Source organism: Phyllosticta citriasiana (assembly GCF_038021145.1).
Source record: "Phyllosticta citriasiana strain CBS 120426 chromosome Unknown IWZ02scaffold_6, whole genome shotgun sequence".
Taxonomy (NCBI): domain Eukaryota; kingdom Fungi; phylum Ascomycota; class Dothideomycetes; order Botryosphaeriales; family Phyllostictaceae; genus Phyllosticta; species Phyllosticta citriasiana.
The window spans coordinates 924243-949341 of record NW_027117283.1 but is presented as its reverse complement, the minus strand read 5'-3'; the positions used below and the strand labels follow the sequence as shown (position 1 = coordinate 949341).

Here is a 25099-nt window from a genome sequence, read left to right as displayed (position 1 = left end):
TAGCGCTACAGACGGTTTGCTCTTCGTTCCGTGACGCTATTCAACGTCGTCAGCATGTAGTGCTCACTGTAGGAGAGCCACTTTGGCCGCGCTCTGTCAAGACCTCAGGCCTTGCCAAAGACAACAGCCAGTATGCGACACCTCACCGACGAGCATTCGCCGCTGCTGCACAACCATCATGACGACGACTCTCATGATCAGGAGGTAAGAGAATTCCGGAGCCCTTTGTAGTTCACACACTCAGATCTATCATAGGAAATAAAGTTCGACAAGAATGACCCCGAAAATCCTCGAGCATGGAAAAAAAGAGAGAAGCTCGCCAATGTCTTGGTGATCTCTTCCATGGCGAGTGCGTAGACAAGTCTGCAACTCGGCCACAGTGATGCTGACAAGCTCTCGTCCCCCTAGTCATCAGTCCGCTAGCCAGCTCGATGTTTTCTCCAGGAATAAAGCAAATCGCAGACTCGCTGGGGACACAAACAGACGTCGTGATAGGAGCGGCGACGGGGTTCGTCGTCATGACAGGCGTTGGGCCTCTCATCCTGGCTCCCCTGTCGGAAACTTTTGGTCGCAGGAAGCTCTACCTCTCTTGCTTCACTATGTTCTCGCTCTTGCAACTGCCCACTGCGTACAGTCCCAACATCGAGACCTTGCTCGCACTGCGCACGGCGGCCGGTTTCTTTGGGAGCGTGGGACTGGCCAATGGCGGCGGGACCATCAGCGATATGTTCGTTCCCGAGGAGAGAGCTGGGGTGTTTGGATGGTACCTGCTAGGACCGCTGCTAGGTCCAACCCTGGGTCCATTGCTCGGAGGCGTCATTGTCCAGCGTCTGGGATGGCGGTGGATTTTCATTGCCCTCACCATCTTCTGCGGTGTCAACACCACATTTGGATTCTTCTTCCTGCGAGAAACGTACGCGCCCGCCATCCTCGCAGCAAGGAAACGGGCAAGGGAAAAGGCCGACGACACCACAGGGACGACGTACTGGTACGAAGGCGAAGACGCGCGATCTCTGCCCACGAAATTGGGCCACTCGCTGCTCCGACCTCTGCGCATTCTCGTGCAGCCCATCGTCATGACCATGGCATTGTACCAGGCCCTCATCTTCAGCACGACGTACAGTCTGTACACCAACTTCCAAGAAATCTACAGCGGCGAGTACGGCTTCTCGACCGAGCAGGTCGGCCTCATGTACCTCGGGCCCGGTGTAGGATGCCTCGTCGCTGTGCGCCTGCTCGTTCCGCAAATCGACGCTGTCTTCAAGAAGCTGACGGCCCGCAACGGCGGCGTACCCAAGCCCGAATATCGCCTGCCCCTGGCAAACATTGGCGCCGTGCTCGTTCCTGCGTCGCTGTTTTGCTTTGCATGGACGGTTCAGTTCCACGTGCACTGGGCCGCCACTGTCGCTAGCACCTTCTTCTACGGCGTCGGGCAGGTCATGATTCTGAATGCCGTGCAGAACTACTACATTGACTCGTTCGAAAAGTTTGCTGCTTCGGCCATTGCTGCTGGTGCCGTATTCCGCGCAGTCATTGGTGGTTTGGTGCCTCTTTTTGCGCCCCAGCTATTCAAAAGCGTTGGATATGGGTGGGGCGTCTCGGTGTTTGCATTCGTGGGTGTCGCCCTTGCTCCGGCACCAACTGTCTTTTATCGGTATGGCGAGACTATCCGGAGACGGTTTACTGTCGTGGTGTGACACGGAGCCATCTCGCATGTCAGAGTTGGTGAACTGTTTTACTCTCAGATACGGCGTCAGACGCGGCATACGCAGCATATGAAATTCAGAAATGTAGACCATTTTTCTTGTACCTTGGAGTAACAGCAATTCTCCTCATTCCCAAGCTTTTCTGGATGTGCCCCACAAATTCGAAAACTGACTGGTTTTCTGTCCTTGAGCCATTTGCAGTATAAAGTCGCTAATAGTACTGACTCGTTTCCTAAAATGAAGTGGTCAACGAGAAATTCATCCGCTTAGAAAAACGGCGACACTCAAGATCGAATTGCGCCTCTCGAAATGGTCGTTACGCGTCAAATGGAGGTATGCCAAGTATTCTTTCAGCATTTCTCCACGCAATTTTCTTTTTCGTCTCCTCGCCCAAACCCTCAACGCCATCGAACCAATCCGCAGCATCCTCGTTGCTCTCATACGGATAATCCACACTCCACAGCACGCGCTCCTCGCCCATCTCCTCGAGCGTACACCGCACAGTTGACAGCCTCCTTACACCAGACAAGGTAGCCAAAAAGTTGTTTTGCAGGTAATACGCCACGCTCTGCTTGTGGGAGCCCGAAGCGCCAGGCACACCAACGGCCAAGCGATGATCGATCCGATGAGCGAGGAACGGGAGGGCCTCAGCGGCGTGTCCCAAGATGACCTGGACGCGCGGATAGCGGTCAAAAAGGCCTGAGCATGCCAGCCGCAGCGCGTGCGCCCCCGTCTCGGCGCCAAAACCGTACGCCGCGTGTGCCAGCATCGGGAACCCGCGATACACGCGTTGCTGGCCCGGCGGCGGGATTCGCGGATGCAGGTACAGCGGGACGTCGAGTGCAGCCAGCGCCGCCCACACGGGCTCGCATGCTGCCTCGTCCAGGTACCGCACCTCGTCCGCGCTGCCCAGCTGAGAGTAGCCGTTGACGAGCGCCCCTTTGGCGCCCAGCTGCTTGACGCAGCGCTCCAGCTCGCGTGCGGCCGCGGGAGGGTCTTGCATGGGCAGACAGGCGAAGAAACCAAAGCGTGTTGGGTGCGGCGCTACGTACGTGGCATGGATTTCGTCGTTGACTTTGCGGGCGTACTCCACGGCTAGTTTCGCGTCGAAGACTCCCTCGATCCCCGGGCTGGTCAGCGACACGATGGTGTACCGAATCCCCGACGCGTCCATGGATTGCAGCCGTAGTGCTACGTCCGTAAGGCGCTGGCCAACGTCGGAGGTGAAAGTGGGAGACAGCACCGCGCCTGGCACATCGTCGACCTGGGGAACGCGTGGAATCGTTTCGTTAAGTGGAATTGAGACGGGGAGAACAGCTTCCTCGAGGGCAATTTTGTGCGCGAGGCGGTTCACCAAGTTCGTGCATGTAGTGCTGCGGTTGAGGGCGGCCATGGCTTGCTCCTTTCTCCTAAGGCTTGAATCTGATGAAATCCTCGATGGTGTGCGAACCTGGTCGTTGCAAATGCGCTTTTCTATGATTTTGAGATCGGATTAGCCGGACCTCCTTGCAGACGTGCCGCTCCATTTGAATCCGGTGGTAGCCGTGGAGAACCCAATGTTGTGAAGGTCTAACATGTAAGTCCGAAATCTCATGGCAGTCGGAATTCTGCGCCCGTGAACATGTCGCAACCTTGCCAACATCGACAACATCGACTCCGCAAACAAAACGAACGTAGATGTCCATTCGCTGCGCAAGCCTAGCTTCCAATTGGAGAAGAGCATAGAATAATTGATGAAGTCCGGAAATCCCGAAAGCTGAAAGACGCTAACTGAACGCGGCAAGCGACGAGCGGGAAGACGGCGATGTGGAAAGCTTGTTTTGGCCAACCGCAACATTGAAAGTCCGGCGAGATGGATATTGAGGACCACACAGTTATCCTTCTGCTGACCGGTAGTAAATGTTTCGACATAGTAGTTGGGACAAGACATTAAGCTCAAAACCTAGCCATGAAACCCCGCTTTGAAATATGTTGTGCAACATCACTGCGGCTTGGATGCACTGTAACCAAGGTGATAAGCTCCAACAGGTGAATTTGAATGGGAAAGAAGACATGCATCTCAAACCTTGCTAAGACTGTACTCACTCAAGACGAGAGCAACGTGACGTCGTTTGGGGACCTACAGATGAGAATTGCAGTGCAGGGCTGAGTATTCGCAATACTCCAAATTCATATGCTCGCCATTGGAGAATCTCCGAAGATCGTCTCATCTGTTTCACAAGAGCGGTGGCTCGATAATCACAGTCGTTTCCAGAAAGGCCGCGAAAATTAGGGGCGCAATCTTCCGTGGATCGGCGCCTTGCTGACCTTTGAGAATTTGATTATTGTCCTACTTTGCAACTTCGGCGGAGCGGCAACACTGTAAATACCTCCGGCTGAAGCAAGCCGACCTGCTTGAGACGACGACAACAGGAACCGGTGAAGGTGGAGATCTGGAGGCAATGCTTGGCATTTGAAACCAAGAATGAGCGCGAAGTCCGATATCGTCGACAGGTGCGTGAAAGCTGCATGCCTGCTGGACGCGATCCAGTTTCAAGTCGGCCGTCCGTGCTTCGTTGGAGCTCGCTTAACTTGGGACGATCTTGCAGCGGTCGAGGCAGGCGTGGAATCGAGAGGTCGAATCATGCAGGTGTCTCCGAGTATGTTACGAGACGATCACATCTTTGAGAAGTGAAGGGCGGAGCAAGTGCAGAATTGACGTGCCTCGCCATGTTGCTGGCGTGCTTGCTAGCATAGGCCGACAACTTCCTTCCAACATGCTCTCCCAGGCGACTTTGTCCGAAGATGTTGTTCATGTGTCTTCTCAAATGTTTTGTCGTTCAAGACTTTTGATCCTTGCTGAATATCCGTCTAAACTCCATGCGCCTTCGAGCCCACCAACGCCATGAATGCTTTTTGTGTGAATCAGTCGCGCTCAAGACTTGAGCAGCTTGTTCCTCTTCTCTTTCCTCTTCAAGCGTTCGACCTTCTTCGCGTGTATCTTGGCCGCCAGTTGCTCATATCGTTCGCGCTCGGCCTTCTTCTCGCGACGTTCCTTGATGGATTGCACATGTGCCTGTCGCCACGGTTAGAGAAAATTTTGCAGCGTTTGGCGGGTTGCGCACCTGTCTCGCAGCCTCCTTCTCATCCTTGAGCTCCTTCTCTTTTGCCTTGACGGCAGCGAGGGCTTTCCTCTCTTCGGCGCGCTTCGCGTACGAGGTCAGACCGGCGGTTGGGCGAAAAGGCTTCTTAGGCTGGTGCCACTGCTTCCCTGGAGTTGCGTGAGCTGCGAGTTCGCTCGTGTTGTGATGCGAAACGACGGTACCATTCTTGCGCATGCCCTGCACGGGAGCGGGGTTAGTAGGCTCGGCTTCGGGGGCAGGCATATTGTTTGCAGGAGGTTGTTGGTAGGAGATGAAGGTGCGTAAGAAAAATGTCTCGAGTCGGCTTCGGGGCCATTTAGGGTTATCGATGGCGCTAGCGGGACGGATCAGATACGCAAAAGCGGAGCGGAGTGGGGCGGTGAGGCAGGATGGGCCGCCAAGCGCCCAAATTTTGCAACATCAACCTCGCATTTGCCCTGCCCCTCCCCACGCCCGTAGCGCCCAAGGCCCATCTCCCTCGCGTCTTGCGCCCTCTGGTTTGTTCTATCGTCGATGCCTGTTGCTGTCATTTGGTTCGGGCTTTTGAAATTTTCCCGCAGCCGAATCCACCCCCAGGTCATTCCGGTTTTCGCTCATCGCTAGCAGTTTGGAAAAAGGCCGCACCGCCGTCAGCAGTCGTCACCACTTCTTTATAAAGCACCCTCGCCTGCGCCCCGCGCCCGCTGTTGATTTCCAGTTCGAACAACATGCTCCCGCGATAGCATCAACCCCTCCACCCCACACACGAGTCACCTGTCAAGGAAGACAAGCACGCCCTATTGCCATCCGGAATGGCCTACTCGGAGCGCCCCATGGGTGTCCACAACACCGAAATCCATTTGAATGCCCCTGAACCCAAGCCAGACACTGCGAAAGAGGCTCTTGCTGGACAAGGCATGGAAGCGCTCAAGGATATCACTTTTGGCTCGCTTGCTGGCATTGCCGGCAAGTACATCGAGTATCCCTTTGACACGGTCAAGGTCCGTCTCCAGTCTCAGCCTGAACACCTGCCCCTCAGGTATACAGGACCTCTGGACTGCTTCAAGAAATCCTGGGCAAAGGATGGCGTCATGGGCCTGTATAGAGGCATCAGCGCCCCTCTTGTCGGCGCTGCCGTGGAGAATGCCAGCCTGTTCTTCAGTGTAAGCAGCATTTCTTTGTTTTCTGTTGCAGACGATCAAGCTAATCATGCACCAGTACCGCCTCTGCCAAGAAGCTCTCCAAAAGCATGTGCTGGGACCCGCCACGCCTGTCCCCTTCTCCGGTTTGCTTCTTTGTGGTGCCGTCTCGGGTGCCTTCACCTCGATGCTCCTCACACCCATCGAATTGGTCAAGTGCAAAATGCAAGTCCCTCTTGAGACTAGCAGCGGTCAGGTGCGGCGCATGGGTCCTTTGGGCGTCATGGCCAACGTGTACAGACACCAAGGCATCGCTGGATTCTGGCACGGACAAATGGGCACATTGATCCGCGAAACGGGTGGGTCGGCCGCGTGGTTCGGCGGATACGAGGGCATGGCGCTGTTCTTCCGCGGCCTAAGGGAAAAGTCTGGCTCGTCCAAGTCAAAGGACGACCCGCTCCCGATCCACCAGCAGATGGCATGTGGTGCCATGGCTGGCATGAGCTACAACTTTTTGTTCTATCCTGCCGACACGATCAAGAGTCGCATGCAGACCGAGGACGTTACGCGGCTTTCGGGGGTCAAGCGCACCTTTGGGTCCGTGGGCAAACTCATCTACCAACAGTCAGGCCTCAAAGGTCTTTACAGGGGTTGCGGCATCACCGTCGCTCGGTCGGCGCCGAGCTCAGCCTTTATCTTTACGATTTATGAGACGCTTAAGCAGCAGTTTGCTTGAAGAGCGGGACATGGAATTCAGTCTGCATTTCTCGGCGTTTGGAGTTCAAAGTTGGAAAAAGCGAGGGCACGAGGTGGCAGATTATCGCGCTGGTTAGATACCAATTTTTTAGACAGCGAGCAGGGTCAGATGTTGGAGCAATAGATTTGAAGATGTCGGTGAATTGAGCAAAAGATGAAATGCCAGGTCGACGTGGTGCACTTTCAGCTTTCCGCATCGAGATTGGTGACGACCAGACTCTGGAGTGAGAACTGAAGGACTCGCGTGGGCTGGAACGTGAGCAATGGGCCATCAACGGCTTCTCAGGGTCTCGCCATCTGATCAACGAGAAGGTGTCGACGCCAACCTTGGTTGAAGACGTGGGACACGACAGCCACAATCACATGCGGACAGGTGTGGCTTGAATGGCGGCTGTCATGCCTGGATTGTTGTCCAGCGGGCGGCGACCGGGGGGCACAACTGCCTCGGCAGTTCACTGCAGTCGACAATCGTCATACCCGAAGCGGCTGTCCGGCGCCGCGGGTAAGGAAAGACTGAACACTAGGTGGAGTACCAGGCCTCTGAACCAATCCAGACCCCGTCGACGACGCTGTTCCCTTCCGTCCACCAAGCCCCAATCCAGAATCCACCCTTCCCCTCTTCGCCGGCTCTCCCTGGTCGCCGTGTGGCCTTCTCCCATGAGGCTCTGGATTCTCGAGCGTTGCAGCTAGCTACCACCAGGACCTCCCGCCCGCTGCGACATTCTTGGACACGCCGCGCCGCCCACTCTTTTTCCTTTTAGGGGCTTCGCTCGGCCTTTTGGAGTGGAGACGGAGCATTGCCCGCGGCTATTACTGCGGTTGACAGCGAAACAGCGGAGAAAAAAGAAGACGACGCACTTTGTTTGCGGGGAAGAGCGAGGATTCCCACCGGGACTGCCACCACATCTTTGACCCTTCATACTTACGGCCGCTCCTCGACTAGACTCGACACTGTTCACGACCTATTTGGATACTTGCTCCCCACACGAACCCGTCATTCCAGCGCATAGATCTTACTTGGATACACTGCAAGAGCCATGGACGCGATAGCGCAACTACATGTACGTGGGGAAAGCGCGGGCTGGCAATATTGGAGACACAAGCTGACAGACCTCGCGAGCAGGATGCGGCAGAGCGCATAGTGCTGGATCCGAAATACAAGGAAATCCTCACGCTCCTCAAGGGCTTGCGCAATGGTATCGTGTACGGCGCAAAAGTGCGGTTCCCGCACGCGCTGGTGTAAGTCTTCACCAAATACTTTACTGAGAGGCATTTAGCTGTATCTAACATTCCGTCCCTGCAGCATGATATTTCTCTTCCGCTCTGGCGAGTAAGTTGATCCCCGTACGTCTTCACTCGTTCTTCCGTCGCTGACCTCGAAATCAGCTTCCGCACCAAGCTCTCCATGGTGCTTAAAGCGACCAAGACGCACGCGAAAAACCTCGGTACCTTTGCCCTCATCTACAAAACGAGCATGCTGGCGCTGCGGCACCTGTCGCCGACGGGCAAGGAGCGCCAGTACGACTCGCTGCTCGCCGGTCTGGCCGGCGGCTACTACGTCTTCGGCCGCGGCGTGCAGTCGAGCGTCAACCAGCAAATCGTCATCTACGTCTTCGCCCGCGTGGTGCTGGCGTACGCAAAGCTGCTGGTGCAGCCCAAGCCGGCGTCGAGCGCAGGTGCCAGCAGTGGTACTGGCGGCTGGGGTCTCATCAAGGATGAGAAGCTCGCCGCAACGCTGCGTGAGCGCAGCTGGCCCGTCTTCGCCAGCTTGTCCTGGGCCCTCGTCATGTACGTCTTCCGCTGGCACCCGGAGGCGGTGCAGCCCAGCATGCGCAGCAGCATGGTGTACATGTAAGTTTTCCCCCCCCCCCCCTCCTTCAACCCCCCTTTCCCCCCTTCAAAACCGGGTTTCGTGGTTCACACCGTTCCCGCCCGACTTAGATTCGGCTGAGGGTAATGATGCTTACGCTGGCTGGCTGGCTGGCTGGCTGACCGGCGACGACGACGACGAATCAAACGTTCTGGAATTTTGGCGATTTTTATCGCGCAAGCTCCCCAAGAAACAAAAGTATGTGTTGACGGTTTTTGCTAACCTCGATGCCCTTAGATACGACCAAGCGGACCGCTGGGACTCGCTGCGAAATTTCATCTGGCATAACAAATAGACGGACGGCAACGACGTGTCCACGATCCAACGAGAGACGAGAGGTCCACGGCAGGGAGAGTCGGTTCGTCACTGTCGAACTTGCTCTTCCGTCCTAATGCCATCGTCTTTCACCGGCGCCGCGTCGATCGATGCCACGTCGTCCTTACTTATCTTTTGACCTTTTCCCCCCCACCCCTTTTGATCGTTTGTCTATTCACACAGACCTTTGGCGCGCGCGGAGTAGACACGGATTGATTGGATTGGATTGGCCCACCATTCAGAAACGGGTTGGACTGGGAGGCGGTGATCTACAGCGGCAGGGTTGGGTTGGGTTGGATCGCTGGCGTTGGTTACTGATATTCTGCTATTGTCATTTACACATTTTGACGTATTCGCTTCTACTTTCGTCTCTGCTATTGTTGCTTGAGGGTTCATCGGCGTGGGAGCCCATGCCACATATACTGCGCATCTAGACTTATCTACATGCTTCAAAATCCTTGTGATTGCGTTCTTCTCTCATTCACGTACACTTACACATGTATCGTTCTGTCTTATATACTTACTCTCTTGCCATACTACTCCTATGACGATCGAAGCAGCGCATGCGTACCCAATCAAACCCACGGACTCCCATCCCGCGCTTCACGGGCCCCAGCACGTAACCCGGTCAACACCATCCGGTCAGCTACAAAATGCCCAGCAGATCTAGTCGTCGGGCGTTCGTTTGAGCAATCAATGAGCGCTGGGATGTATGAGGTGACGAAGTCAGGGGAAATCGAGTCATCTCGCCGCCTTCTGTTTGATTTCCTCCGCGAAGTAGGGTCCGGACAGCTATGTCCAAGACCAAGAGAGAAAAACCAAGAGAGAAAAAGGACAGATGCAGAGAAAGTCGGCGAGGACAGCGAAGACAAAACACGCATGGTCAGAAGCATGTGCCGTGCATCAGTCACATCCGTTCGCGAGCATTGTGCTCTTAATCGTCGTGTTGGCACATCACCTGTAGATCAGACCGGTCCAGATTGCTCGTCGTTGCACGCAAGGTGATGACAGGCGACGAAACTCACGGACGGCCGTGATGTCGTCGGCTGTTGGCAGAGGGCGATCCTTCGTAAATATAGGGACAGGGGTAGATATAACGTGCCAGGGGGGGGGATGTGGTCTCGTCGTCGGGTTCTGGCTGTCGTGGTGGTCCGCGCACAGGCAGACGCGTAAGAAAATTGCAGCGTGGACCGTTGGTTGGAGGAGAACAATTGTCGGTGCAAAGGGGCGCGTCGTTGTGGTGTTCGTCCTCCTGGTGGAGAGGGAGCAGCCAGGTACCATGCAGCAAGGGGCAAGGCACTGCAGTACGATGGTCAGCGGCGTGCGGGTCAGCGAGTGTCTCTGACCATGATTCACCATGATTCGATGTCGAGCAGCAGGTCTGCCGACTGCGGTCATTGCGCTCGGGCTGGCTCTATGATGCACGCAAGTGAGAATGAAGCGCCATGACGAGATGTTGGTTGCTCAAGGGCTCGTTGCTCATCCACGCGCGATACCCAAACAGGCAGGCGAGAGAGGGACAAGGGGGAGCGAGGTGGTGGCGAAGTGCCAGGGCAGCTTGTCCAAAGCTCTGGTGTTGGGTGCAGGATGGGGGGTCCAAGAGAGGCCGTGTGATTGGGCGACGCACGCTCGTAGGATTCCGCAGCCTCAAAGGTCGGGTCCGCCATGCTGCTTTTGCGTCTGTATCGTGACCCCTCCAAAAACAGGGTGCTCAACTCGAGCATTCGTGTCAGCAGGCAGACGGATCCTTGGCCCGGACCTGACCAACAATCGTTGCGCCATGTCTGCAATCGAAGCGGCCGTTGCGTTTACACGACCGCAGGGCTGCATAGAATGGCGGCCATGGCTGGCCCATTCCCGCCCGTGCTTGCTCAGCCTGGCAAGGCAAACAGTGAAACTGTGGCCCGCAGACAACAGACGCGAAACTGAGGAATTCCGCCTTGCACCTTCGGCAACGGGCTGCTCGGGCCCTCAGTGAATGGCTCCAAGCCTTTCGGTGGAGCCAAAAACGTGGTGAGCGGGTCTCCATGGGTTGCGCGCTGCGGATGAGATTGTGCCACGATGATTCTTTGGCTGGTGACCACAAGGACGCAGGACAAGGGGAAGTGACGCACTCGCCAGAGGGTGGCAAAGGCTTGTCTTGGGAAGAGCCTCATTGTCGAGTTGCTTGCTTACCTTTTAACCCGGCCGTTACGACGGCCACGGTGGTTTTCATCCTTCTGCTTCGACTGAACCCGACAAGGCCGTTGTTGGTTGAGCCAGACTGCCATGTCAACAGTCACTTGGCTGCTTTCCATTCGGAGCTGACTAGTAACCCAAACATCTGGTAAGCTTACCGTCCATGTCTATTGCCTTGGGGGAAGTTGGGCTTCTCTGGAATCGATTGGTCACTGCCCCGCAAACACCTAGACGGATTTGCTGAATAAGATTAGAAACAAACTTAGCCAATGGCGTCAGCTTTTCGACGCATATCGCTAAGCATTTCGGGATGCTCAGGTGTCGTAGAAGCAGAGAACCGACGGTCATCTCTGGAATGCGAGTGCCGCTGCGACTGCCCAGGATGTCCGTGTGTGAAGGCGCGAAAAGAAGCTGCGTTCCGCCGAGAGAAAGATCTGGCCGACTACGTCATCGTGGACAGCTCTGGCGAGTGCTCTGATGCAAGCTCGGACGTCGAGGCACTTCGACAGCATATTGAGGGCATTGGAGTGTGTCCAGTCACGCCTCAATTTGAGAGAGAAGCGCCATTCCCCTGGCGTATCGACCTTGGAGAGCGCGGTTGGACAGGCAGCGCTGCGGACGGATTCTCAAGTGACGACGATGGACGAACAGAGATATTGCACTACTCCGACATTCTGAGAGGCCTGGCTGAAATTGACCGGACGAGGACGCCAGATTCTTTGGCCAATGAGGCCGCGAGCATGGAAGCAATGAGCATGACGAAATCCAAATTCCTGCGTCGGAAGAGCTCGACGCCGTCGGGGTCGGGTATCCAGACGTACAGCCACATGGGAGCTTGGAATGATTCAGCACCGCCGCAGGCATATCTGTTCTCGAGACAACCGCCATCCGCGACAGCACAGGATGAGGAATGCACTCTCGACGGCGGATGGGATGAAGGACCTGAGTGTCCCCGGTATCCAAGATTCATCAGGGACGAAGACTTGACGTAGAGCTGGGGTTGGAGTAGGGTAGTCGAGAAGCTTTGATGGCATGGTTTTATGGCGTTGGTCAGAGGGTCCACGGCGTGTTGGTAGATCGGGGTGGCGTTTGCTAGTCGAATCAAGTGGTGGAGGAAGCTGTGAACTAGCGGGGAGAACAGCCCGCTCTTATCTGCAAGCAATTGATGCCGCATAAAGGATCATACCATGTGCGGGTGGTGTGTTCGTCAGGCATGGTGTACCGTACTCCACAACTAGCAGGGTTTGAAAGGAGCACGAGGATGCAAGACTCTGAGTTAAAGCTCACGAGAAATGGAGCCACGTACCAAAGCAATGCTGTGACGCAGTCAAGTCGAAACGACTGGAGATCAACACACACTGTACCATCAGTGGCTGTTTGCGGTGATGACGCACGCGGCCGCGTCAAGTTCCCCAGCATCAGACAGTCCCCAGTCGAGAAAATCCCCCACTCCCGCTGCAGCGGCTGTCAGAGATCTGGACGTGTTTATAAACAACGCGGTCGGCCACGGCCCATCTTGGCGAAAAGGACAGTCCTGGAAGCCGCAGTCAGCGGGTTGTGGACAGGACACTGGGATCTCCGCTGCGTGCATATCGAGGGACCGGGCTCGTTGCTTGGGTCGTTCTCGACCATTCCGAGGTGCGTGGAAGCCCCAACCGCTTGATGCACAAAAGCCCTGCAGGCTCCTTGCTTGATTTAGAGAATTGACGACTCCAGTCTTGCTCTTATCTTCGTGCGGTAGCACCAGAAGACTGGGGTAGAAATATTTCCGGCAATCCGGGGGTGCCGCCGAGAAGAGCTGTCTAGGTCCGCAACCTTTTCACCCTGACTGCGTTATTTCTGGCTGTCGCTGTCTCTCGCACGGCCGTCGTGTTCGCCACGCTCGCAACTCAAGAACCATTCCTTGTATCGTCTCCTTTTGCAAGCAACGACACCCCGACTCGCTCTCTCGTCGCTCCCAGCCAGTTTACACCAAAAGTCGTTGGAGCAGCAAAACCAAAAACAACCATTGGCTATCATCCCGGCCCACCGACACGCGGCTCCACCATTCTCGACGTCACGGAGGCCGCACAACAATACCGGCCAAACACTTCTCTCTCACGTCGCATCTCGCGTCCTCGACTCTCTTCAATTTCCTCCTCTGCATCTCTGCCCTGCCGCTCTCCGCCTGGTCGCCTGCGCGCCATTTCACCCCCAACTCTCTACCGCACAGGTCCGTTTCGCACCTGCATGCCCGCTCCTGATCCCCTAAACAATGCGACTACTGCAGCTATTCGGTTGAGGCTCTGACAATATTCGGCAGACTTGCACAAGGCCCTCTTGGTTTGACCGTTCCGCCGGCTCGTGAAAACGCTTGCCAAACGCGCGATTCCTGGACCCTTGAGATCCCAATCCGCACCCTCGGTAGTCCAACAACATCCCACGCCAGCGCTTTGCACGAGGCTTCCATCCGACCATCAATCGTCATACGGACGCTCCCACTGCTTATTGAGTGGCTACCGGGCTTTGGGTCGACTGAACGTCATTGCAAGCCATTCCGATTCTTCCCGACGACCTGCACCCCGCTTTCCCTAGTCGCAAAGAGCTTTGCAGCTTGTAGATTGGGACATGATCTGGTGGATTGGGGACAAGGGCGTTGTTTAGATGCGGAACTTCTTCCTGCATCACTGTAGCCAAGGCTTGGATTCGACTTGATCTCTGAGTCGAGAGAATTTGAAACAAACATTGGCCTTTCCCAGCGGTCGGCCACTGCCCGTCATGTCATCTTCACCACCAGCTCCCAAGCGGAGGTTCATGCCCGAGCCAGTAGAAACGACGCAAAAGTCTTCGAGAAGATTCGCGCCTGAGCCGGTGGAAACTACGACCAAGTCAACGCGCAAATTCGCCGTCCAGCCTGTTGAGACAACAGCAAAGAGCTCGAGGAGATTCGCGCCAGAGCCAGTTGAGACGACTGCGAGGAGCAGCAAGGACCCGCCTGCTGCAGAGCCACCAACCAAGAGAAAATTCGCCCCGCAGCCAGTCGAGACGACTACGAGAAGTAATCGGAATGGCCGCGTCGCGAATGGGATCAACAGCTCGTATGTGGCGCCCGCGGAAGCCAGCGCCAATTCGGCTGGCGCCCAGTCTACTCCGCAAATCGACGTGGATTCCCCGCAAGCTGAATCACGTCCAAGGAGGAAATTCGCTCCCCAGCTCATCGAAACCGCCAAACGCTCCAGGAAAGCTGGCGATGTCGGACCTACCATAGACGAGGCAGATCGAACCGAAGCCACGCCCGATGACGGCGGCGTGCGCAGTCCGGCGCGACGACCGAGGCCATGTCCGATGCCCGCTCCTCCGGTCAACTCGCCAAACGTCTGCGTGCCACCTGTTCCACAGGCTCTGGAGGCACGGCGCCTTGGAATACCCATGGCCAGGAGCGACTCGCTGAGCAGTAGTCGCTCGCACTCTTTCCGGGTTCCAGATTTGGATACCATCGAGAGCTCTGAATCTGACGGAGAAGACACACCTTCTCTTTCCATGTCCCCTTCATCTTCTTCAGATCTTTCCACTGCTTTCAACCATGCCACTCGACTGCGCGAGAGTGTCGATGAGCGTTTCTCTGGTTTCTTGTTGGAAATTGCCGCAAAGGCGGCGGAAAAGCAAATGAGGGAGCAGGCCATGGCCGCCTTTCCTAATGACGACCACCACGAGCCCGTTGATCATTTCATCACCAACGAGCCCGATGAGCTGGATGACGAAGCCAAGGAAGACGGGGAGCGTCGGGAGTCTTTTACAAAAGTTAACTGGGAGCTTTTGGCCATGCAAAAGCACATGGAGGAGAAGAATGAAACCAAGCAAAAGGAACCCCCCAAGACGGCTGCGGATCCAGTCAAGACTGGTCCCTGGGGTGAGCCAGTGTGGGGACAGCCTACTTCCAAAAGTCCTTGGGAATCTGCGGCCAAGAGTCCATGGGGCGATCCCGCTGCCAATTTGTTCAGCCAGCGAGGCCGACAAGAGGACCGTGAGATGCATGGAATGCAAAAAGGAGCGCGACCGCCAATGCTCGGATACGATATCGTTTTCCCAAGATGTCCGTCCCCAGAGCCCGCTAAGTTTGATGTAACGCAGGGCTCGGAAGCGCTCCGCAACTCCATGTGCTACTTGACGGAACAAAGCAACAACTCCGAGCCCCACACTGGACTCTGGCGTGGTGCTTGCGAAAAGGAGGACACAAAAGAAAGGAAGGAAACTGCCAAATCAAAGGAGCCTCACACGAGAACACAGCGCTCAAAGGGGTCGTCACTGCTGTGGTCGGGCCCTCAAAGCCGGCAGCCGAGTCGAGGGGGTCTGTGGAATGGGTGCTGCGTCGACACTGGTCCACAGCCCAATGAACAGACTGGCATGCTCACTCCCCGGATCGAGGTCGACAATCCCTTCGACAGCCCGCCTCCCACACCAGCACGACCTCCACCAACACCGCCTCCGTCGAACCCAGACATGCACAGCGTCCAGGAGAAGCTGACGGCGCAACAAGCCATCGAAGAGGAGTTCAGCGATGCTTTTGTGACACAAGTCTACAACTACCTCTCGCTCGGATACCCATCAATCGCACGCAACTTTGACGAGGAGCTCAGCAAAATCAGCCGGATATCAGTGGACGAGCTGAGACAAGACGAAGACCTGGCCATGGCTAGAGGATACATTCGTCTGGGCGATGACAACAATGCCAAAGACGCCGGCATCACGGAAGAGACGTGCATGAGGTGGCGAGCCCTGCGGGTATACATATACGAGTGGGCCAAGCAGCAGCCACGCATGGTGCCCGCAGGTCGCGCACTTGGTGGCTTTGGCGTTTCTGCCAGGAGAGGTAGCTGGGCCTGGTAGACACTGTCTCTATATTTTACAGATTTTTGGGTGATTGGGATCATAGCTTGACGGGCAATTTGGGCGCTATCAGCCTTGTATCTTTTGATGGAGGATCTGGAAAGGACGGAATCAGCATTTGGTGGGCGTCATGGTTTTTCGTTCATGCCGGTTCTTTTTATTTTTGTCAAGCCAAGCAAGGCGTAGGATACTTAGTCGGGTGTCAACGTGCAATCTAGCGGTAGCAAGCAGCGGGATCATTCGCAACCCATTGTTTAATCAATCATTTCACGGTCAAAACGGTGACGGCATACATTGTTGACGCCCGCAGCAGCACAGCACAGCACAGCACAGCACCAGGGCTGGCAGCCAAGCCTGCAGGTGCCCCGCTGGATGAACGTGCCCCTGACCTGGACGCGGAAGCAGGGGGCTAGCCAGGTTCCCGCCCGCTGCTCTCACTCCCGGCGGATGAAGCTCGGCTGCTTTTGCCGTCACGGCGCCTTTTACTAGGTAGGCAGGCAGGCAGGCAGGTAGGTGGGTAGGTCGAGCTCCGCGGCCTGCGACACTACTCCTTCTCCTCAACACCACACTCTGCTTCCTCGTGGTCACAACCCTGCCAACATTATGGCGACCGCCGCGGACAAGAAGCTCCTCAAGCAAACCAAATTCCCTCCCGAGTTCGATCAGAAGGTGGACCTCGGAAAAGTAAACCGGGCTGTCATGAAGAAGCAAGTTGCATGGTCTCTCTCTACCTCTCAGAGCTAACCGACCTTCTAGTTGGATTGCTGCTCAGATTCAAAAAATACTCAACAACGAAGATGACATTGTTATCGACTTTATCTACAACATCTTCGACGCCGGCCCAACCGTGAGTCCACGCTGCTCTCTCACTTGCACATCCGCACTCGCTGACCTGGAGCCCTGCTCTAGCTCGACATAAAAATGCTGCAAATCCAGCTCCAGGGCTTCCTCGACAAGGACGCGCCCGCATTCTGCAAGGAGCTTTGGAGCCTGCTGCTTGATGCGCAAACCAGCAGCCACGGCATTCCAAAGGCAATTGTGGACGCAAAGAAGCAGGAGCTGAAACAAGAAAAGGTGGGCGCCTGAGCTACCTGGAAACCATCACGCCTGGCCATACTCACATTCACACAGGTCGACACGGAGCGGGCAGCTGAGGAAGACCGCCAGAGACGCGAAAACGAGCGCAGACGTCAGGAAGATCTCGACGACATTCGTCAGCGCGAACGCAGTGACCGTGGCCGTAATCGAGCTCGAGGTGGCCGCGGAGGTTCGAGCTATTCATATCGCCCAGCTCGCTCTCGCTCTCGCTCGCCCCGGCGCGGCTACTACGATGACCGCCGTCCACGTCGAAGAGAAACAGATTCGTACGTTCCAGCTGGTCGCAGACGCAATGGCAGGGGAAGACCGCGCTCGCCTTCGCCCAAATCACCTTCCAGGTCGATATCCCGTTCCCGCTCGCCGCCACGTCGTCGCCGTCGTCGGTCATACAGCCGCTCCCGCTCCCGCTCCACAACTCCTCCGCGGAGGCACACAGACAGTCGTCACAACAGAGACAGGACCCGTTCGCGGAGTCCTGCAGGAAGATCGAGGCGGGGCAGAAGCCCCGTCCGTGGTGATCACCGTGCTAGAACATCTGTCTCGCCAGAAAGGTCCAACTCACGCGCAACCAGACGCCGCGACAAAAACCGGTCTCTGTCGTCCCGTGCATCACCTAGTCGATCCCCACCTCCCCGCACTCGCCAGCGATCTCGCCAGCGTCGCCGTTCATCACATTCCCGGTCTAGGTCTCGATCAATCAGCTCCCGCCGCGGGAGCCACAAGAACAAGCGATCTCCATCCATTTCAGAAGACGAAAAGTACAGCAGGGCTGATAGTCGCAAGGGCCGCCGTCGCCGGAGTCCCAGCTCCTCTAGGAGCCCAAGTCCCCGCAGACAGTCTCACAAGCGTTCTCGCCGCAAGAGCCCATCCGTCGAACGCTCTCGCACCCCTGTGCGCCGCAACACGTCTTCCCCTGCGGACCACTCGATGCCCGACGCCAAAAGCTCCCCCTCACAGGTTGGTCAGTGATTACGAGATTCCAGTCAGAGGGTTTGCTTCAATCAAACTTCTGGATAAGTCTGCATCTTGCTTGTCGATAGCCCTTGCAGATAGGCGAATCAAATCTTATTTCAAAAGTTGCTCTTTTGGGTCCAGCTTTTGATGGACATTCTCTGTTTCCGTTTGGAACTAGGGTTCAAGGGGAAAAAGACAGGTTTTCAGCCTGAGCTGCATGATGTAAAATTTTTGGGTTGGAGGGTATAGACAATTTACGCCCGCGTGCCTCTACGGCAAAGGAAACTTTGCAGTCTGGCTTCTTCTTCTCTTTCCTTCTCGCAAAGTTGAATCGGGGGGATGGGTACATGAAGACATGGGTTCATTTGAATGGTGCTGCTAGGATGTCGGTGAATATGCGTGGTTTCTAGGGGCTGCGGTATACATGCGTGACAACATGTAGTGAGTACTGCGGGACAACAGAATCCGTCCCCATCACCACCACCAGCTAGCTACCTACCTATCAGAATGACAGTCTGGTGCCCACGTGGAGTTCCAAAAGGACAGCTGGTTCAGCTGGGCTGGACTAGCCCGTCTGGCAGCTTGGCCGGCCCCAGGAACGGAGATTTTCCGACGCCTGAGGGCGAAAAGAGATCGGTGCACGATGGAAGCATCAAAGAAGGCGAAGGAAGGGCAGGTGTGCGCTGGCAAAGCCGGGCTGATTAGGAAAAGAGTCTCGTGGAGGGCGGTGAGAAGGCGGGTCGGGTCGTGTTGGTACGGCGAGCGAGGGCGACCTTTGGTGCAACGGTGAACGGCTCTACTGGCGGTCAGAAGCGCTTCCGCAACGACAGCAAAACTGGGCGCCCGTCACACGGCCAGGATCCTATTCGCCTTCACCTTCACCCTCTCCGTCCCTTCTTCTACACTCGTGGCAGACTTCTCCCAATCTTCTCCTGCCATCCCCCCCAAGCAGGCCGACCTTGCCGGACTAAAAACATTTCTCACTCGCCCTGCCCGAACCCCCGCTCCGCTGCTGTTTACCCGCTGCCATATAGCAATCGTTCTTAAATCCGACGCGGCCGCATAGCTGCTAAGCTCTACACTATCGCAATCATGTCTTTGGGCGAGGACCTCCTCAACATTGTCAACAGGCTGCAGGATCTTGTATTCAACACCATCGGAAATGATTCCCTGGATCTGCCGCAGATTGTACGTTTTGGCCACAACCTTGCAGTCTCCTTGAGCTGACTTGATCATAGGTCGTTGTAGGCTCGCAGTCTGCAGGAAAGTCATCGGTCCTTGAGAACATTGTCGGCAAAGACTTTCTGCCTCGTGGTAGTGGCATCGTCACTCGCCGGCCGCTCATTCTCCAGCTCATCAACGTCCCCAGCCAGCGCGAAGACCGTCCTGATACCGATGAAGTGCATGTCCCGCATACCCCAGCAAGCGTGGCGGGCCAGGAGGAGTGGGCAGAGTTCTTGCACATGCCGGGGCGCAAGTTTTACGACTTTAGAGAAGTGAGGCAAGAGATAGAAAACGAGACCTCGCGCATAGCAGGAAACAACAAGGGTATCAACCGGCAACCCATCAACCTCAAGATCTACTCTCCCGCCGTGCTGAGCTTGACTTTGGTGGATCTGCCCGGCCTGACAAAGGTTCGTAGCTCTGCATGCTTGCCCCGGACACGCGAATCTGATTTGTCCTCCAGGTCCCCATCGGAGATCAACCAACAGACATCGAAAAGCAAACGAGGAACCTCATTACCGAATACATTGCCAAGCCCAACAGTATCATTCTCGCTGTTTCCCCCGCCAATGTCGACATCGTCAACTCGGAGGCGCTCAAGCTGGCGCGGCACGTGGATCCCATGGGCCGCAGAACCATCGGCGTGCTCACAAAACTCGACCTCATGGACCACGGCACCAATGCGCTTGATATCTTGGCTGGCCGCGTGTACCCGCTCAAGCTGGGGTTCATCGGCGTTGTCAACCGGTCCCAGTACGACATTCAGGAGAATAGACCCTTGTCAGATGCCCTCCAGGCCGAGCGTGACTTTTTCAGACAACACCCTGCGTACCGGAATATGGCCAACCGTTGTGGAACCGAATTCTTGGCAAAGACCCTGAACCAAACCCTGATGGCACACATTCGCGAGAGATTGCCCGACATCAAGGCTCGGTTGAACACTTTGATGGGCCAGACGCAGCAGGAGCTGGCGAGCTACGGCGACGTCGCCTTTACCGGCAAGGAGCACAGAGGTTCCTTGATTCTGCAGTTGATGACTCGCTTCGCTTCCTCTTTTATTGCCTCGATTGACGGAACGTCTTCTGACATCTCTACGCGGGAACTCTGCGGAGGTGCCAGGATTTACTACATCTTCAACTCCGTGTTCGGCAACTCTCTCGAAACCATTGATCCGACAACGAACCTCTCTTCCCAAGACATTAGGACTGCCATTAGAAACTCTACCGGACCCAGGCCCAGTCTTTTTGTTCCCGAAATGGCATTCGACCTGCTCGTCAGGCCTCAAATCAAGCTGCTGGAGCCGCCCAGCCAGCGCTGCGTGGAGCTTGTTTACGAGGAACTGATCAAGATTTGCCACACTTGCGGATCCAACGAGCTAAGCCGGTACCCCCGCCTGCAAGGCAAGCTGATTGAGGTTGTCTCGGACCTTTTGCGCGAGCGTCTTGGGCCCAGCGCAACCTACGTCGAATCTCTCATTTCCATTCAACGCGCCTACATCAACACGAACCACCCCAACTTCCTTGGTGCGGCAGCTGCAATGTCGTCCGTCCTCCACGACAGACAAGAGAAGGAGAAGAAGCTGGCGGCGTTGGAAGAGAAGAAGAAGCGGGAGCGCAGGCGGCTCAAGGAGTTGAACGGTGTCAACGGCACCGAGACACCTGAGGAAGAGCAGGAAGAGATTGAGGTCCCCGGCGAGAAGGCGATTCCCCACCGCGGTCACTCGAGCAAGCCGAGCCGTAGCATGTCTCCAGCCGTCGGCCGCACCGGGAATGGCATGCCCGCCATTGCAAGCCAGCTCAACGGATCAAGGTCCATTTCGCCACCGAGGCTGCAGCAGTCTGGATCAACCAAGGACTCTTTCCTCAACTACTTTTTCGGCAAGGAGGGCGGCCTTCCTGGCCCACAGCTGCCACCGCAGGTCTCAGCGGACCGTCCCGGCAGCAGACATGTGACGCAGCACCAGGAGCCGAGCTTCAGCGGCAGCATAAGGCGGGGAGACACGCGCCTTCCCGAGCGCAGCATCGCAGACGTGGTTTCGGAGGCCTCAGAGATTGCCATTCCAAGAAACGACTACGACGTGGGCGTGGGAGGATTTGTGAGTTCCAAAAATCCCCTTTCTCCAATTTTGCCAACCCAGCAACTAACACTCCTCGCAGGACCAGGAGCCACCGGAGCTGACGGAGCGTGAGGCGCTAGAGACGGAGCTGATCCGGCGGCTCATCTCGTCGTACTTCAACATTGTGCGCGAAACAATTGCGGACCAGGTACCCAAGGCTGTGATGCATCTGCTTGTCAATCACAGCAAGGACGCGGTGCAGAACCGGCTCGTCAGCGAGCTGTACAAGGAGGCGCTGTTCGAGGAGCTGCTGTACGAGGACGACGGCATCAAGGCCGAACGCGAAAAGTGCGAGCGCCTGCTCAAGACTTACAAGGAGGCGGCTTCGATTATTGGCGAGATCAGGTAGGTTTGATTGACTGGTCGTTTGCGTTCTGGTCCATTTTTTCTTGTTTGTTTGGTTGTCGTTGTGGCGCTCTGCTGCTGCTGCTGGTGCTGCTCCTACTCTCCAAAGCTCTTCTCTGCTCTGCTGTAAGAACTTTTAGACTCTCGTGGTACCTACTCCTACCATTTCGCCAATGGAGAGGAGAGAGAAAGGATGCAATATGACAAGAAGAGAGACTTTTTATTGTATCATCATTTTTCGTTTTTGTCCTCTCATGCAATGGATGGGCGGGTGGAGATGGATGCGTAGATGAAGCGGCGGCCTGACCGAAAGGAATGGCTCAGCCGCTGGATTTGGAATGGACAGGCGGATGGACGGACTCATGGATGGATGAATGGGCGGGTGGATGGGTGGACGCCTCGAATGGCTTGCTTTGATTATCGGGTTGTTGGCTTCGTGCGCGCGTACTACTCCACTACTATCTCCTGTACTTTAGCGGCGGCACACGAACGGGATTGTTCTACAAGAGAAGAAGACGAAGAGAGAGAAAAGGGAAAGCGGAGTGGTAGAAAGACTTTCGCCTCTTGTCTGCGTCCGTGTCTTGCTCCTCCTCCTCCTCTGCTTGTTGTTTGTCTACGAGTCTGGTTTTTGTTTGTGCTCTTCATGCCCTGCCATTTTGTTGTTGATCAAGCGGAGTAAGAAGCGAAAGGCGGTGCTGGTAAGCTGATGTTGTGGTTTCTATCACTGTACTGTACTTTGCTGTACTGAGCAGCTGTTGTCTGTTGTATCATATTTGTCCATTCTGCTTCTTCTGCTCGCGCTGATCTGCTCTGCTCTGCTCTTCTCTGCTCTGCTCTTCCTGCATTCTTTTATCTCCTGCCTCTCGCGATTATCGCTCTGCAATCATTTGTTCGTCTTTCATCCCCGCTGCTGTACCGCACTGCACGCTGTCAAATCATCCATCCATCCCGCGCATTTCCTCTCTTTCCACTGCTTCTTCTCCATCTCCTCCCTCATCCATCATCCTCCGTCTCCGGCTCTCCAGTCAATCAGTCAGCGTACACCCCTCGCTTTTCCGCCCCCTTGTCTGCCTGCTTTGCCTGCTTTCCTTGCTTTTCGACCGCTCACACCACAAAGCTAACGCCACCCGTCTTTCCATTCAGATTCAGCTTCTTCCCGCACGCGCCGGCGTAGTCACTCAATCGTGTCATTACGTACCTGATTGATCGCTGCATCACATCAATACGTGCATCTGCCTGCCTGCCTGCCGACGACGACGACAGAAGCGCGAACAAACGAGCGATGGACAGGGACAGACACGATCAACACCACCGCTGACCCCATCGGTGCCAGCTATCAAAAACCGCAGCACCATCCGGACTGCCTGGTTCAGTCGTCACGTCACCGGCATTCATGCATGCATACCACCACACACACACAGATCTATGACTTAAAGAGGAGTAAGTGGGTGGCTTTGAAGACAAGGAAGGGGAAACGGGAAGTGGAAGTATTTCGATGAGCGAAACTGCTTACTTACTTTACTGTCTGGTTCTTTGAAAGAGCGATTGAGCGGGTGGAGGGAGAAGCGGGCGGGGATGAAAGCGAGAGCGAGAGGCAGTTTGCAGCTTGGAGGATTTTTTTTTTTTTTTTTGTCTCTGTTTGGTTTAGAGCGAATTTTCCGATTGGTATTCTGATGGGTGTATGGATGTGGTGGTGGTGGTGGTGGGTAGATGGAGAAAGGCGTTTGTTGTTGGGTTTCTTGGGTTCATCCTTCTTATGGGAGGTGTATGTACAGCCCAGGATTGACTGTAATGCGGCAGTTGGTTCAGCCGTGGTTTAGACTCGATACATGTACACTTGATCGGAATTCAAAGTTGCCATGTGGAGCAAATCTTAAGATTCATCATAGTCCCTTTTTGGTATCGTCGGCGCTCTTCGCACTCCAAGCTAGATAGATGTATCGCCTGCCTCCATTGTCTGTCCCTGTTAACGCCAGCCTATGATTGATCCATCGCGCCCATCCGTACAGAATTCCGTCGTCTCTTCATTCACGTCCGTTCCCGTCATCGCCCTCATACAACCATGTGCTGGGCGTAAAAAACCGGATGCTGGCTTTGAATCATGGTCGTGATGCGCTCCACCTCCTCAGCCAAGCCGCGCACATTGTCGTCCCACTTGCGCAACTCGCCGCCCACGGCGCGGTCCAGGTTGCCCGTCGTCGCGTTCTTCTTGCCGCTGGCCTCGCCGCCCTCGAAGTAAATGTACGCCGTGATCTGGTCAATGTGCCCAGCCAGGCGGCCCTGCTCAATCATCTGCGCAGCGTAGCTTTCTGCACGCTCTGCGTCCACATTTAGCAGCTCGCCCAGCTGCGCCATGCCGATGTTGCTGTACAGCCTCGACGCGGCCAGCAGATTGTGCTCCAGCACCGCCTTGTCCAGTACCGTGCTGCCGTCCGCCGTCTTGGCTAGCTGGTGCGGCGCAAGCTTCGCTGCGAAGGCGGCCACCTCTTCCGGAGTGAGCAGCCGGTCCAGGAATATCTTCTCTAGGATGCCATATTCATCCACTTGGCTCGCGCGGTCGTCTTTGTAGAGGCGGGCGAGTGTGCGGCCACGCTGGGGTCCGGCAGGTGCCAACACGGCACACTTGATGGAGGCCGAGAGGGCTTGCAGGCGCTCCTCCTCATCGATTATGGTCTCGGAAGAGATGCCGTGGTATGCGGCGCTGGCGTCCAAGAAGGCGCGCTGTGAGTCGTGAATGCGGGCTTGTGAGAGTTGGAATTGAAGCCTGGTGGCTTTGTCTGACACGTCGTGGATGATGTTCTTGACGCGGCTGAGGTAGGTCGTGGCAGAGGTTGGGTCATCCTCTTCGAGATAGCAGCGCACGATGCGGATCCAGACCTTAGCCTTGTCGTCGGCCGTGATGGCCCGTTGGGAAGAGTCGAGAGTGATTGTTTGGAGGACCTTCGCGGAGGAGATGAAGTCTTCGTTCGTCTCATGAGCATCTGCGACTATCTCCTTGATCTGGGTATCTTGTTCTTCGTAGAGGACGACTCGCGGTTGTAGGAGGTTGAGGGCTCGTTGCCCGACTTCGATCTTGACGTCAGGATCTTGAATGTCGCGGAATTTCTCCACAAAGGAGATGAGCAGTGGCTTTGAGGAAATTTGATTAAGAGTGTCTCCGAGGACAGACTCCAAGTACGCGATCAGGTTCGGCGCGAGGGTATCCGGCGTGGAGGTGTCGATGATTCTGTTTAACAGCCCGTTGTAGCCCGAGGTTTTGGATGATGCCGATGGTGATTCGAGCTCCTTCAGAGCTTCCGTAACTTCGGCAGAGGCGAGCGTATCCGAATTCATGGCGAGAGTGTCGGTTGGTGTTGAGGTTGAAAGTCAGGTTGTGGCTGCAGCGGGAGCAAGCACGCTGCGGTGGAGTAGCCGCCTGGTGCTAGGTAATC

The 25099-nt window shown here is 55.8% G+C and overlaps 10 protein-coding genes across 10 annotated transcripts; 7 read left to right on the top strand and 3 right to left on the bottom strand.

The window, feature by feature from the left end:
* Positions 1–42: 42 nt before the first annotated feature.
* IWZ02DRAFT_255341 (membrane transporter) lies at positions 43–1860 on the top strand. Its single transcript, XM_066763256.1, has 3 exons — positions 43–204; positions 256–349; positions 409–1860. The coding sequence occupies exons 1-3, from the start codon at positions 133–135 to the stop codon at positions 1695–1697; spliced, it is 1455 nt and encodes a 484-aa protein (XP_066623036.1). The 5' UTR covers positions 43–132; the 3' UTR covers positions 1698–1860.
* Positions 1860–3251, bottom strand: IWZ02DRAFT_255327 (amidohydrolase 2). The gene has a single exon (XM_066763255.1). The coding sequence runs from the start codon at positions 3097–3099 to the stop codon at positions 2023–2025; it is 1077 nt and encodes a 358-aa protein (XP_066623035.1). The 5' UTR covers positions 3100–3251; the 3' UTR covers positions 1860–2022.
* Positions 3252–4620: 1369 nt separating this feature from the next.
* On the bottom strand, positions 4621–5071 carry IWZ02DRAFT_490246 (uncharacterized protein; the record flags this gene model as incomplete). Its single annotated transcript, XM_066769649.1, has 3 exons — positions 4621–4761; positions 4811–4956; positions 5011–5071. The coding sequence occupies 3 exons, from the start codon at positions 5069–5071 to the stop codon at positions 4621–4623; spliced, it is 348 nt and encodes a 115-aa protein (XP_066623034.1).
* A 569-nt stretch (positions 5072–5640) lies between these two features.
* IWZ02DRAFT_377092 (mitochondrial carrier domain-containing protein) lies at positions 5641–8867 on the top strand (the record flags this gene model as incomplete). Its single annotated transcript, XM_066764927.1, has 7 exons — positions 5641–5970; positions 6026–6672; positions 6812–6840; positions 7713–7941; positions 8006–8032; positions 8089–8553; positions 8810–8867. The coding sequence occupies 7 exons, from the start codon at positions 5641–5643 to the stop codon at positions 8865–8867; spliced, it is 1785 nt and encodes a 594-aa protein (XP_066623033.1).
* A 156-nt stretch (positions 8868–9023) lies between these two features.
* On the top strand, positions 9024–10107 carry IWZ02DRAFT_255256 (uncharacterized protein). The gene has a single exon (XM_066763254.1). The coding sequence runs from the start codon at positions 9332–9334 to the stop codon at positions 9890–9892; it is 561 nt and encodes a 186-aa protein (XP_066623032.1). The 5' UTR covers positions 9024–9331; the 3' UTR covers positions 9893–10107.
* A 1227-nt stretch (positions 10108–11334) lies between these two features.
* Positions 11335–12057, top strand: IWZ02DRAFT_432804 (uncharacterized protein; the record flags this gene model as incomplete). The annotated part of the gene is made up of 1 exon (XM_066766242.1): positions 11335–12057. One exon carries the CDS (start codon positions 11335–11337, stop codon positions 12055–12057), a length of 723 nt encoding a protein of 240 aa, XP_066623031.1.
* Positions 12058–13672: 1615 nt separating this feature from the next.
* Positions 13673–16257, top strand: IWZ02DRAFT_255242 (uncharacterized protein). The gene has a single exon (XM_066763253.1). It carries the CDS (start codon positions 13823–13825, stop codon positions 15929–15931), a length of 2109 nt encoding a protein of 702 aa, XP_066623030.1. The 5' UTR covers positions 13673–13822; the 3' UTR covers positions 15932–16257.
* A 120-nt stretch (positions 16258–16377) lies between these two features.
* On the top strand, positions 16378–18244 carry IWZ02DRAFT_255130 (uncharacterized protein). The gene is made up of 4 exons (XM_066763251.1): positions 16378–16638; positions 16688–16778; positions 16841–17005; positions 17063–18244. The coding sequence occupies exons 1-4, from the start codon at positions 16535–16537 to the stop codon at positions 17996–17998; spliced, it is 1296 nt and encodes a 431-aa protein (XP_066623029.1). The 5' UTR covers positions 16378–16534; the 3' UTR covers positions 17999–18244.
* A 532-nt stretch (positions 18245–18776) lies between these two features.
* On the top strand, positions 18777–21815 carry IWZ02DRAFT_255138 (dynamin-1). The gene is made up of 4 exons (XM_066763252.1): positions 18777–19171; positions 19222–19617; positions 19671–21302; positions 21364–21815. The coding sequence occupies exons 1-4, from the start codon at positions 19076–19078 to the stop codon at positions 21670–21672; spliced, it is 2433 nt and encodes an 810-aa protein (XP_066623028.1). The 5' UTR covers positions 18777–19075; the 3' UTR covers positions 21673–21815.
* Positions 21816–23720: 1905 nt separating this feature from the next.
* Positions 23721–25001, bottom strand: IWZ02DRAFT_376926 (uncharacterized protein; the record flags this gene model as incomplete). The annotated part of the gene is made up of 1 exon (XM_066764914.1): positions 23721–25001. One exon carries the CDS (start codon positions 24999–25001, stop codon positions 23721–23723), a length of 1281 nt encoding a protein of 426 aa, XP_066623027.1.
* Positions 25002–25099: the final 98 nt, after the last annotated feature.